At 39.0% G+C, this 12,202-nt stretch overlaps 1 protein-coding gene across 2 annotated transcripts in view; it reads right to left on the bottom strand.

The window, feature by feature from the left end:
• Positions 1-3,473: 3,473 nt before the first annotated feature.
• The window catches only part of PDZRN4 (PDZ domain containing ring finger 4), a 551,428-nt gene continuing 542,699 nt past the window's right edge, over positions 3,474-12,202 (bottom strand). The window contains exon 8 of one of the 2 annotated variants that reach the window (XM_006865305.1): positions 3,474-5,435. In XM_006865305.1, the coding sequence (XP_006865367.1) occupies positions 3,912-5,435 (1,524 nt within the window). In that variant the 3' untranslated portion in view covers positions 3,474-3,911. The remainder of the gene's footprint in view (positions 5,436-12,202) is intronic. The other variant, XM_006865304.1, reaches the window with a different exon arrangement.

The following is a 12,202-nucleotide window of genomic DNA, read 5'->3' as shown; positions in this document are numbered from 1 at the left end:
TGAAATTGATCAAACATGCAATCAAGATGAATTGATCATTACTGGTGATTAGAATGCAAAGGTTGGGAACAAAGATGAAGGATCAGTAGTTGGAAAATATGGACTTGGTGATAGAAACAATGCTGGAGACTAGCATGATAGAATTCTGCAAAATCAATGATTTGTTCATTTCAAATACCTTCTTTAGACAGCATAAGAGACTATTATACACATGGACATCATTAGATAGAATACACAGACATCAAATTGACTACATTTGTTGAAAGAGATGATGGAGAAACTCCATATCATCAGTGAAAACAAGGCCAGGGGCAGATTGTGGAACAGACCATCAATTGCTCATATGTAAATTCAAACTAAAGCTGAAGAAAATGAAAACAAGTCCACCTAAGCCAAAATATGACCTTGGATGTATCCCACCTGAATTTAGAGATCATCTGAAGAACAGATTTGATACATTAAACACTAAAGACTGAAGACTAGAAGAGTTATGGGACGACAGCAAGAACATCATACAGGAAGAAAGCAAAGAGTCATTAAGAAGGCAAGAAAGAAGGAAAAGATCAAAGTGGATGTCAGAAGAGACACTGAAACTTGCACTCCAGCGTAGAGATGCTTATGCAAAGTGGCAGCATCAATGGGCTCAAGCATGGCAACAATTGTGAGGTTGGCCCAGGATTGGGCAGTGTTTCATTCTGTTGTGCATAGGGTCACTATGAGTCGGTACTGACTCGATGGCACCTAACAACAACAACAAGTATCTTTTGATATGCTAACACCAATTTCTACCACATCTTGAATTAGAAATCAATGAATATGGAATTTCAAAGGTAAGCACTAGTAAGAGTTTTTTCTCTTTACAGTCACATTGTTTTTCTGAACTGAAATGAAATATCCCACATAAAATCATTTTTTTTCTCTGCTTAGCAACAGATTTATTATTCATTTATTTAAAAAACATGTTAGCACAAAGATATGTTATGTAGAAAGATAAAGCATAACACTTTCCATATTTTTGAAAGAAAAAGACATTTTTCAATTGTAGAAACTGTATAAACACAGACATGAAAAACACCAACATCACACCTTTAAAAAAATTGGCAAGCCCACTTGCCTATAAATGAAAATAAAACTACATTGGTAACTTTGGAAATACTATAGTTCCGAGAACTGTGTGCATGTGTCTTCTGGAAAACCTACAAGTTGGTTCAAATAAAGTTTATCTATGGGAGTAATTCAATATTTAAACCAGGTTGTATCAGGAGCATAAATAGCAATCACAGATGTTTGGTTAGAAAAGAACTGAGCTCCTAAGACCAACAGGCATTTTTATTTAAAACCATTAGCAAGAATTAAGATTGGAGTGACAACGGTTACAATTAGAAATGATGAAACTCTGTCTCCACAGTTTGCTATTACCATCACTATATTAAATTCTTTGAGTCTAGCTTTTCATTTTATGTAAATAAGATTAGTTTATTTCTATCTATGTCATAGCCCTTCAAAAGATAAGAACTTGGAAAAGTAAATAAGGAAAACAGTAGCTAAAGGGCTAATAAATGGAGGAGAGAGATAAATTATTAGAAAAATTTAACTCAACTAACAGTCATTATTATCCACATGGCATTATACCAGAGACTTACAAAGAAAGAGGAAGACACAACTACCTTCCTCTATGAACTTGCAACATATATGATTCAGTAAGAAAAAAAATTAACTTTCCAAGGTAAAACAGTATCACAGGTGAACTTTTGCTTGTGTCAAAAAGTTTAATGTTCCAAATTAAGTGGAAAACCTGGGTGTCATCAAAACAGACTCGACAGGAGAAATATGCATGTGATTACATTCTTAGGGAGATACATTCTTAGGGAGTATGCCATAGGAGTCCCTGGCTGGCACAAATGTTAACACACTTGGCTACTAACCGACAGGTGGGAGGTCCTAGTCCACTCAGAAGTGTCTCAGTAGAAAGACATGGTGTTCTATTGAGTTCATCCACGGAAAATTACTATGAAGCACTTTGCTACTCTGATGCACATGAGTTGCCATGACTTGGAATCAGTTTGATAGCAACTGAATTTTAGGGTTTGGCACAGAAACCCCAGACAGTAGAATAGTATATGATTTAAGTACAAATGAGCAAGGGATTAAGGGGCTGAGTCTAACTCAGAGATGATCTAAAGAATAATGCAATAGACAAAGCAGGCAAATTAGTGGAAGTCCTTGAATATAAATAAGGCTGTGGTGTTGGGGTCTGATTCAAGAGCTAATAAGGAGCCACTGTAGATTTTTAAACAGGAAGATAGATTCAGAAATAGTTAAAAGTTGGGCTTTCATTATGTTAAAACAACCTGGTAGGTTGAAAGAAAATTTGATCAAACCTATGCTTACATGCACATTGTTGATCTGGCCTAAGGGACTGACTACGTTCACTTGGGAGAGCATCATATTTGACGTATGATATGATTATATATGGATATGATGAAAAACTAGATTTTAAAAAAATCTATCTTACATCTAGCCATCTCACCTATTACGAAAATGACATATAAGGCATTTGTAATTGACTGCTGAAAATGATTACTAAATGGTTCTGTAAAAATATATCCCCAAATGGCCAGTTAGCCAGCATATAGCACATTGTAATCAACAATCTCCAAATACTGGACACCTCATTGTCTCTCTCTCTCTCCATCCTTTCCTTAATTATTATTATTATTATTATTATTATTTTTAGTTTTACCTTACTTTACATGGGTGACTGGCAAGGGAAACATGAATTAATGTTTACTGCACGTTTAGTTGGAACTTATGGACCATATAGCACTCTGTTAGATGCTCTACACATATTATTAAATTGAATCTTGTTGTGTATATATGATGGTGGTGGTTATGTGCTGTGGAGTCGGTTCTGAGTCACATAGACCCTGTACAGAGTTTCCAGACCCTGTACAGAGTTTCCAAGGCTGTAAAACTTTACTGGAACAGTAAGTCTCATCTTTCTTCTGTGGAACCACTGGTGGTTTCAAACTGCTGACCATGAGATTAGCCACCCGACTCGTAACCACTACGCTACCAGAGCTCCTTGTGTATATGATGCAAGGATCTGTAAGAAGTTTTTCAGGGAAAAATGTATAGAAAACGAGGAATAGAAAAATTTAACCTGCAATTAGGAGTCTTCTAAATATTGTGTGAATGTTACTAATTTATATCTGTTAACCACAGTATACAATGAAAAGAAAACACTCCTTGATCACTTTTCTTAAGGATAATCAATAATTTATTTCTCTTTTATCATCACATTTACCACGATTATCTAGCTACATGACAAATGTCACTACATATCACAGGAAGACTGTCTACCTACTCTTTACTGAGACGAAGACAACTGCCATTTATGTGTTAAATGTACAATGGCATGTTAAGAAGAGGTGGTTTTTATGTGTAAAACAAAATGTGGCAGGTGATGTATAAACAAATTTGATTTAATACATATTATGCCAAGATGCAAGCATAGAAATGTTTTGGCATTGAGTTGTTATTAAAGTAGAAAATAAGCAAACTAGAGAAGTAAATCCAGATATTAACTTACAATAGATACGTTAATTAGGAAATTAATTGGCTCCTCAGTATTTTTGTTCAAGTTTTTGTATTGTTTTGTTTCCTTTTTTTTTTAGTTTTTGTTTTTTATAAATGAGTAATACGAATATATCACAAGTTAAAGGAAGATCTCAGCCAAAAAGAAGATACCAGTATATGAAAACAAATGAAAAAATTACCAGGTATTTTTGTTTACAAAAATTTAAACTATAAAGAGTCACAAAATATATATAAAAATGCCACATTGAACGAGGCAATCATACCCTACCCAAAGTGGTAGCACCCTCTTAAAATCAGTTGCACACACACAATCATACAGTTGTGACTGACAGAAAGGCATTGTGAACTCTTGTGCCATCGGGAGACTTGGCCCCATGGGTCATAAGTTCTTGGATTGTCATCCAGTTGTCCAAAATTTTCTTGTTCCTTTTTTTCATCATCTTTTTGTGACTTAGTTCAATGATGTTGATCTCTTTCTTGCCCTCATTACCACTCTGAGGACTCTCCTTGAGACACTCTAAGCGGCTTCGCATCATGAACTCTCGGCGCCGACGCTGCTCTTTGGCTCGAACCAGGTGTTGCTTTCTCTCCTCTTTGCTCCAGTAGCGCCCCATTTTCATCTCACTCATGGTATCATCATCTGTTGTCATGCCACTCCGCTCCTCCTTGATCTTTAAGGCACGTTCCTTCAGAATTCGATCTCTCACTGGTCTCTTGGTTATGTATCGTGTCCCGTCGCTCCTAATTTTTACCTTCCATTCCATCTTGGGCTCTGAACACTTCTGAGACTCTTTGCACATGCTCACTAAGCTGAGCTGACTCTGAGCATACTCCACTGCAGATTTCTGTTGAATTAGCTGCATGTAGCTTTGATAATGCCGGGCATGTGCTGGGATGTTTGCATACCTGTATGAAGAGCTGTGGTAAGGGGAGAGGTAAGGGATGTGCTCAGTGACTGTCTTTTCTTGTTCAGGAAACATGTTGCTTTCCAAAACCTCCTTACCTTCAACACTACCCCCTTGTTCAGTGATTCTGGTTTGGGGTGAAGATGACTCTTTACTACTCAATCCAGAGAACGATTGATTGGCTGCAATTGTACTTCTCAGATTTTTCTTATTGGTGAGGTGGATCATCCTGGGGAGGGAGCTGTCAGGGGACCGGTCCACAGTGAGTGGAGTACTGCGGCAGCTTTCTGCTGTGTTGTAAGCACTGGAGCTGTCTTTGTCAGACTTTTCTGGGTGTTCAATGATGTCATCTAGCTTTCCTCTTTGCATATCTACACTGGTATTATAATTTCGGAATCCTCCATCATGTAATGCCCAGATGTCACCATATTGGTCTGTCACTTTCTGAAGCCGGTGAGCCTGCATGATATTCTGGCATTCAAGTTCAATATTTCTTAGCTCTTCATTGAGCAACTGGAGCTCATGCTCTACTCCCTCTTGCTCCCCTTGATTGCATTCAATTGTGCTGCTCGAGTAATATAGGTCATACTCTCCATGGTTTCGTATCTTGCATTTGAGCTCCAAGAGTTGCCGGAATCTTTCACATTCCTCATCTTGGTTTCCAATGCAGTCTGAGTCCACATATTCACCAGACACGAAGCTCTCGTTGCACTGAAGTTCAATGCTTCCTAGAGTGTCTTGGCTCTGCCCCAGGTCCCTCTTGCTCTTCAAAGAAGTGCTGTTGGGGTCCTCAGCAGCATTCTCCTGCTCTGAACTCTCATCATTGCGCAAGCTCTCATCTGTGCGCCCTACTCCACTGTCCTTCTCGTGGTTGTTGGAAGAAGATGTTGCTGTATCTGTTGCACCTTCTTCTTCTTCTTGCTTTTTTGGCTGAGAAAACAAAGGTGAGAGAACAAAGAAAATTAATCATTTAAAAAAACATCAGTTCTTGAAAATCTTGTTTATAAAATAATATTTCTTGGTAAAAATGCAATTTTAACAGCCATGATAATTTTAGAAATACAAGCAATTTGCTCATGGCTGCTTATTTGGCAATGACATAAAGAAAATACAAGTTGCTTGAATATGGCTATGAATTGCACTTGGGGATAAATAAAACAGACTACACTGAAGTACCACCACTCATCTTTCAGTTTGTCATACTGTGATGGCTTGTGAGTTGCTGTGATTCCGGAATCTATGCCAACAGTATTTTAAATACCAGCAGGGTCACCCATGATGGACAGGTTTCAGATGAGCTTCCAGACGAAGACAAACTAGGAAGGAGTGACAAATTACTTTCGAATATTTATTCACTGAAAACCTTATGAATAGCAGAGAAACACTGTCAGATATAGTGCCAGAAAATGAGCCCCTCAGGTTGGAAGGCACTCAAAATGTGACTGGGGAAGAGCTGCCTCCTCAAAGTAGAGTTGACCGTGATGATGCAAATGCAGTAAAGCCTGTGAGAGAAAATCCTGTGGGACCTTTATTTGCTGATGGGGCACAACTCAAAATGAAGAGAAACAGCTGTAAACATCCATTAATAATCGGAACATGGAATGTATGAAGTATGAATCTAGGAAAATTAGAAATTATCAAAAATGAAATGGAATGCATAAACACTTATATCTTAGGCATTAGTGAGCTGAAATGGACTGGTATTGGCCATTTTGAGTCTGGCAACCACATGGTTTACTATGCTGGTAATGAAAAATTGAAGAGGAATGGTATTGCATTCATCGTCAAAAAGAACATATCCAGATCAGCCATGAGGTATAATGCTGTCTGTGATAGGATACTATCCATGTGCCTATAGGAGCTCTGGTAGTGTTGTTGTTGTTGTTAAGTGTAGTGGTTATGAATTGGGCTACGGGCTGCAAGGTCAGCAGTTCGAAACTACCAGCTGTTCCGCGGGAAAAAGATGAGGCTTTCTGCTCCCATCATAAAGATTTACAGCCTCGGAAACCCTGTACAGGGTCGCTATGAGTCGGAACCGACTCCACAGCACATAACAACAATAACATAGGGAAGCCCAGTTAATACCACTATTATTCAAATTTATGCACCAACCACTAAAGCCAGTGAGGATGAAATAGAAGAATTCGACCAATTCTTCCACTTGAAATTGATCAAACATGCAAATAAGATGTATTGATCATTACCGGTGATTGGAATGCAAATGATGGGAACAAAGAAGAAGGATCAGTAGTTTAAAAATGATGGCTCTTTGGAGGCCAGGATGGCCAAACTTCATCTCTCATACTTCGGACATATGGTCAGGAGGGACCAGTCCCTGGAGAAGGATATCATGTTTGGGAGGGTGGAGAGTCATAGAAAAAGAGGAAGACCCCCAGTGAGATGGATTGCCAAGTGGCAGCATGAATGGGCTCAAGAGTGGCAACAACAGTGAGGTTGGCCCAGGATCGGGCAGTGTTTCATTCTGCTGTACATAAGGTTGCTATGGGTTGGTACTGACTGGATGGCACCTAACAACAACAACAACAACACTGAAGGAAGAGAACTAATGAAAGATCTTTTTTACTTGAGAAACTCTGGGGTAAAGGTGTATAAAGGAAAGAATTCATTCGCTTCTAAGATGCTCACTGTAGGATCAGCACTGGACTGATAACCACAAGGTTGGTGGTTAAACCCACCAGGCTCTCCTTAGAAGCCCTACACAGTGTTGCTATGAATCAGAAGGCACTTAAAAGCACTTAACAAAAGTGATAATACACAAACAAATGAGTAAGCAGAATGCCTAAATGTTCTTTAACATTTTGGAGGCCTGGCGTTCAGAAAGTAAAATCACTTTTTTTTTTTCGTTTGAACTTTCCTCAAGCAAATGGAAATAAAACATAATCCTTAGGCAATTTAATAATATGGTAATAATGGCAAGTCAAGCATCAACCAATTGCAGGAATGGACTAACATTATGTTAGCACTGGAGCAGAGGACCTTGTATCTGTAGATGTTGTTGTTAAGTGTCGTGGAGTTGGTTCCGACTCATAGCAACCCTGCACAGGGTTTCTGAGGCTGTAAATCTTTTCGGAAGCAGAATGCCTCATCTTTCTCTTGTAGAACTGCTGGTAGCGTCAAACTGCTGACCTTGTGGTGCACAGCCCGATTTGTAAGGTGGGGAACCTTAATCCCAGGGGGATCCAGATTACTATGAATACATCTCCATTTCTCATAGGATGCCAGGGAATGGTATACTGGATACGTGTACTTTGATCCCCATAGTTCCAACTCTCCAAACCCAGTTGCTCAGAAGCAAAATACTATGTTTTAGCCCTCATTTAAGTTGTTAGTTGTTTTTGAGAGAATTCAAGCTCATGGTAACACCACGTGTGCAGAGCAGGGTTTTCAAGAATGCAGCCTTTCATAAGCAGATCACCAGGTCTAGTCACCAACCTTTTGAACCACCAATCTTTCAGCTAGTAGATGAGAGCTTAATGATTTGTGCCACCCAGGGACTCCTCATTTAAATTATGTTAACATTGTTTTTTCTGCTCTTAACCAGTAGTTATTTTCTAAGGTGAGCTTTATTCTCCTTAGAATAGAAATGACAGTCCCCCAAGAAAATCTGATCAGGCCAATTGCCAGACATAAATATAATATCAAAAACTATACAAGGGGGCTTCAAAATGGTTGTAGAAAAAAATCAATTCTCTTTTATTTCCATTTTTCTATGAATTTGTTGATGTCTCCTCATATCGATTGATATCTATGTATCTAAGTTTGTATGCATCTATCTATCTATCTATCTATCTATCTATCTATCTATCTATCTATCTATCTATTATCATCAACATCATCTATTATATACCATCATCACAATTGTTGTTGCTTTTGAACCCATTGCTGCTGCCACTGTGCCAATTCATTGCATTGGAGGTTTTCCTCTTTTTCACTGTCCCTCCACTCTACCAGCATGATGTCCTTTTCCAGGGACTAGTCCCTCCTGATAACATGTCCAAAGTATAAGAGATGAAGTCTTGCCATCATGGATTCTAAAGAGTGCTCTGGCTGTATTCATTCCAACACAAACTTGTTCTCATAATCCATGGTACTTTTTATATCCTTTTCCAACACCATAATTCAAATGGCCTTCCTTATTCATTGTTCAACGTTCATGGACACATGAGGTGATTGACAATACCATGGCTTGGGTCAGGAGCACCTTAGTCCTCAAACTGGTATCTGTGCTTTTTAACACTTCAATGAGTTCTTTTGCAGCAGATTTGCCTAATGCAATCAGTCATTTGATCTCTTAACTGCTGCTTCCATGAATGTGGAGTGTAGAGCCAAGCAAAATGAAGTCTTTGATCACAGGTATCTCTTCTCCATTTATTATGATGTTATTTACTGGTCCAGTTGTAAGGGGTTTTGTTTTCTTTACATTGAAGTGTAATCCATACTGTAATAGTCTAAGATTTTCATCAGTATTTTTACTCTATGCTTCCAGCAAGCACATGCTCTTTCTCAGTGAATAGTGAGTTTCTCCACCAATGCTCATCATACAGTCGTCTACATGACGGTTTCTAGATCATATTCACCTTATTTCTAAGTTTACTCACTACTAGATATAATTTTTTCGCTATTACTTGTGATTACATAATTAAATATTGTTGGTTAGTGTTAAAGAAAGGAGGGTGGTAAAAGGCATTATAAAACAGGACTCGAAAGAGTCTGTCTAGATAATTGTAATTTCTCCCACATAAATAATGACAGTACAAACTTTAACATTGTTGTTGTTGTTGTTATGTGCCATCGAGTCGGTTCCGACCCATAGCGACCCTGTATAGGGTTTCCGAGGGTGTAAATCTTTACGGGAGTAGAAAGCCTCCTCTTTCTCCCGCAGAGCGGCTGGTAGTTTCGAACCGCTGACCTTAAGGTTCGCAGCCCAATTCTACGCTACCAGAGCTCCTTAGAACAAACAAAATATGACCATGTATCATGTCCTAGGACTCCCAATCCTTCCCTAAAATATTTCCCCTCATTTGTTGAATATAATGATGTTAAATGTGTCACTGATAAAAAATAAAGCTGTTAAGTAATTTTAACTAACAATTCCTAGAGCTTCTTATATACCTGTGACCCTCACTAGCAGCTGATAGTAGAATTAAATGTGGCAACACCTACACACGCTCTCATTAAAACCCCAAAGGATGCTAGTGATATCTGACATTTGAGTTTATATATTGTATTATTTACACTTACATTCTTTACATATGCCATAATGAGCTGAAAAGATGCAAGGCTGGTATTTTTTTCTAATTTTACATGCAGTACAGGTGGTTGTTGTTGTGTTGTTGTGAAGTGCCATCGAGTTGGTTCTGACCCATACCGACCCTGTCTGGGGTTTCCTAGGAGTGGCTGGTGACCTTGAACTGTTGACCTTGCAGTTCAAACAGCTTTGCAGTCTGGCACATTAATCCACAGCGCCACACCAGGATAGGTGGTAAAGGCAAATTATACTTTAGGAGATGTTGTACTGCAGCTATAGGATTCAGTGTAGACAATATCTAAAGTAGAAATTTCTATAACGTAGTTTTACATATGGGTATGTGTTTTATTCATTTATTGTTAGTGAGTTTCTCTTTTGTTGCTAGTTTAGAAGCTATTGTGAAAATAAAAGGTTTTTCCATTCTCAAACCCAGCATTCCTGGTTTGTGATACAATGATATTCTACCATTTATCATTTCCCTATGGAATTATTATAGTGACAGGTAATGTTTCTACCAAGACATTTCTAATGTTGTATTATTGTTTATAAGGGCAAAGGACTTTTAAAGGTTTCTGTACTTCTCAGCATTTTTCAGTCTCATGGGGAAGAAAAATTTCCACACAATGTGAATCTAACCTCAGGGACATCTAGTGTTACCTCAAAAGACTTAGAATTTGTATTAAGTCTGATGAGTAGGCAGCATTTGACACCCTATCACTGCACCTGGACAGATTTTCTCCCTTTTTCTTTATTCCAACATCCTCCTGTCAATTCTCTATCAGGTCACATTTTGTATGTAAGAGAGAGAAAGCCCGGAGCAAGGACTTTCTAGCTTGTAACTAGCAGCTGCCACCACACAAATATCTTTATTTGTGGCTAGTGTTGAAGTCAAATATAAAAAATTTCAGTCTCCTCAAACCTATGTTGAAAAACAATCACCATAGTGGTAGCAGCACATCTGAGCACCAAATATTGTTTGTGAAGTAGCCTAGAAGCAAGCTTCCATGATCAGCACACGAGCATATCACACAGGGCTGTGTTTATACTGTGGTTTGCAGCCTAGTGATTTATTTACTATGTGCATGTGTATACATGCATACAAACACACACATCATAATGGACATTAGCATATCCATGGCATTTATTTTCATCTTGGTAAAGGGAGTGGATGTTGTTCTTCATGTTCTTAAGCCTGAGGTGTTTTGTTTTGTTTTTAAGCAATCTTTTAGGATGTGTTAAGAATTAATGTTGAAAATAGTATGATAATTTTAATAAGCAATAAACTGACATCAGAAGTGTTAATAAAAGTGTATCAGGCAGCTGAATGACACGGAGCTGACATACAGGAACTGGAATGTGGTGTTCTTTTGCTCAAGTAGGAAAACAGCAACAAAGACAACAATGAAACGAATTTTGCAATCCACTTTTTCACAAGCCACAGTAATTTTTTACTAGTTACATATCAGTAAAGGGCAGGGACACTGATTCCTTCTTTGTATTCTTAGTCTCAAATATAGTGCTTGGGACATATGGATGGTGGTGGTAGCTCTGTGCTGTGGAGTCGGTTCTCACACATAGCAACCCTGTATAAGGGTTCTGAGACTGAAGGACCGTGGAGTCGCTTCCGACTCATAGTGACCCGGTATAGGGTTTCTGAGGCTGCAAATCTTTACAGGAGCAGAAAGCCTCATCTTTCTCCCGCAGAACAGCTGGTAGTTTCCAACTGCCAACCTTGAGGTTAGCAGCCCGATTAATAACCACCAGAGCTCCTTACAGGAACAGAAATCCTCATCTTTCCCCTGCAGAGCAGCTGGTAGTTTCGAACTGCTAACGTTGAAGTTAGCAACCTGACTTGTAACCACTACGGTACCAAAGCTCCTTTTGGGACATATTGTTGTTGTTGTTGTTAAGTGCCAGCAAATCGACTCAAATCGATAGCAATCCTGTGTAGGGTTTCCAAGGAGCAGTTGGTAAACTTGAACTGCCGACCATGCAGTTCAAGCAGCTTTGCTTAGGAGATCAAAAATTATTTATGGTATGCCTATGTGACCCTAAAAGGAGCTCTGGTAGCGTAGTGGTTACGAATCGGGCTGCGAGTCGCAAGGTTAGCAGTTCGAAACTACCAGCTGCTCCACGGGAGAAAGATGAGGCTTTCTGCTCCCGTAAAGATTTACAGCCTCGGAAACCCTGTCCAGGGTTGCTATGGGTCGAAACCGACTCGACGGCACTTAACAACAACAACATGTGACCCTAAAGGAGCTCTGGTAGCGCAGTGGTTACAAATTGGGCTGTGAACCGCAAGGTCAGCAGTTGGAAACTATCAGCTGCTCCGCAGGAGAAAGATGAGGTGTTCTGCTCCCGTAAAGATTTATAGCTTTGGAAACCCTGTACAGGGTCGCTATGAGTCGGAACCGACTCCACGGCACAT

Source organism: Chrysochloris asiatica, unplaced genomic scaffold, assembly GCF_000296735.1.
Source record: "Chrysochloris asiatica unplaced genomic scaffold, ChrAsi1.0 scaffold00077, whole genome shotgun sequence".
Lineage (NCBI taxonomy): Eukaryota > Metazoa > Chordata > Mammalia > Afrosoricida > Chrysochloridae > Chrysochloris > Chrysochloris asiatica.
This window is presented reverse-complemented; position numbering and strand designations above follow the sequence as displayed.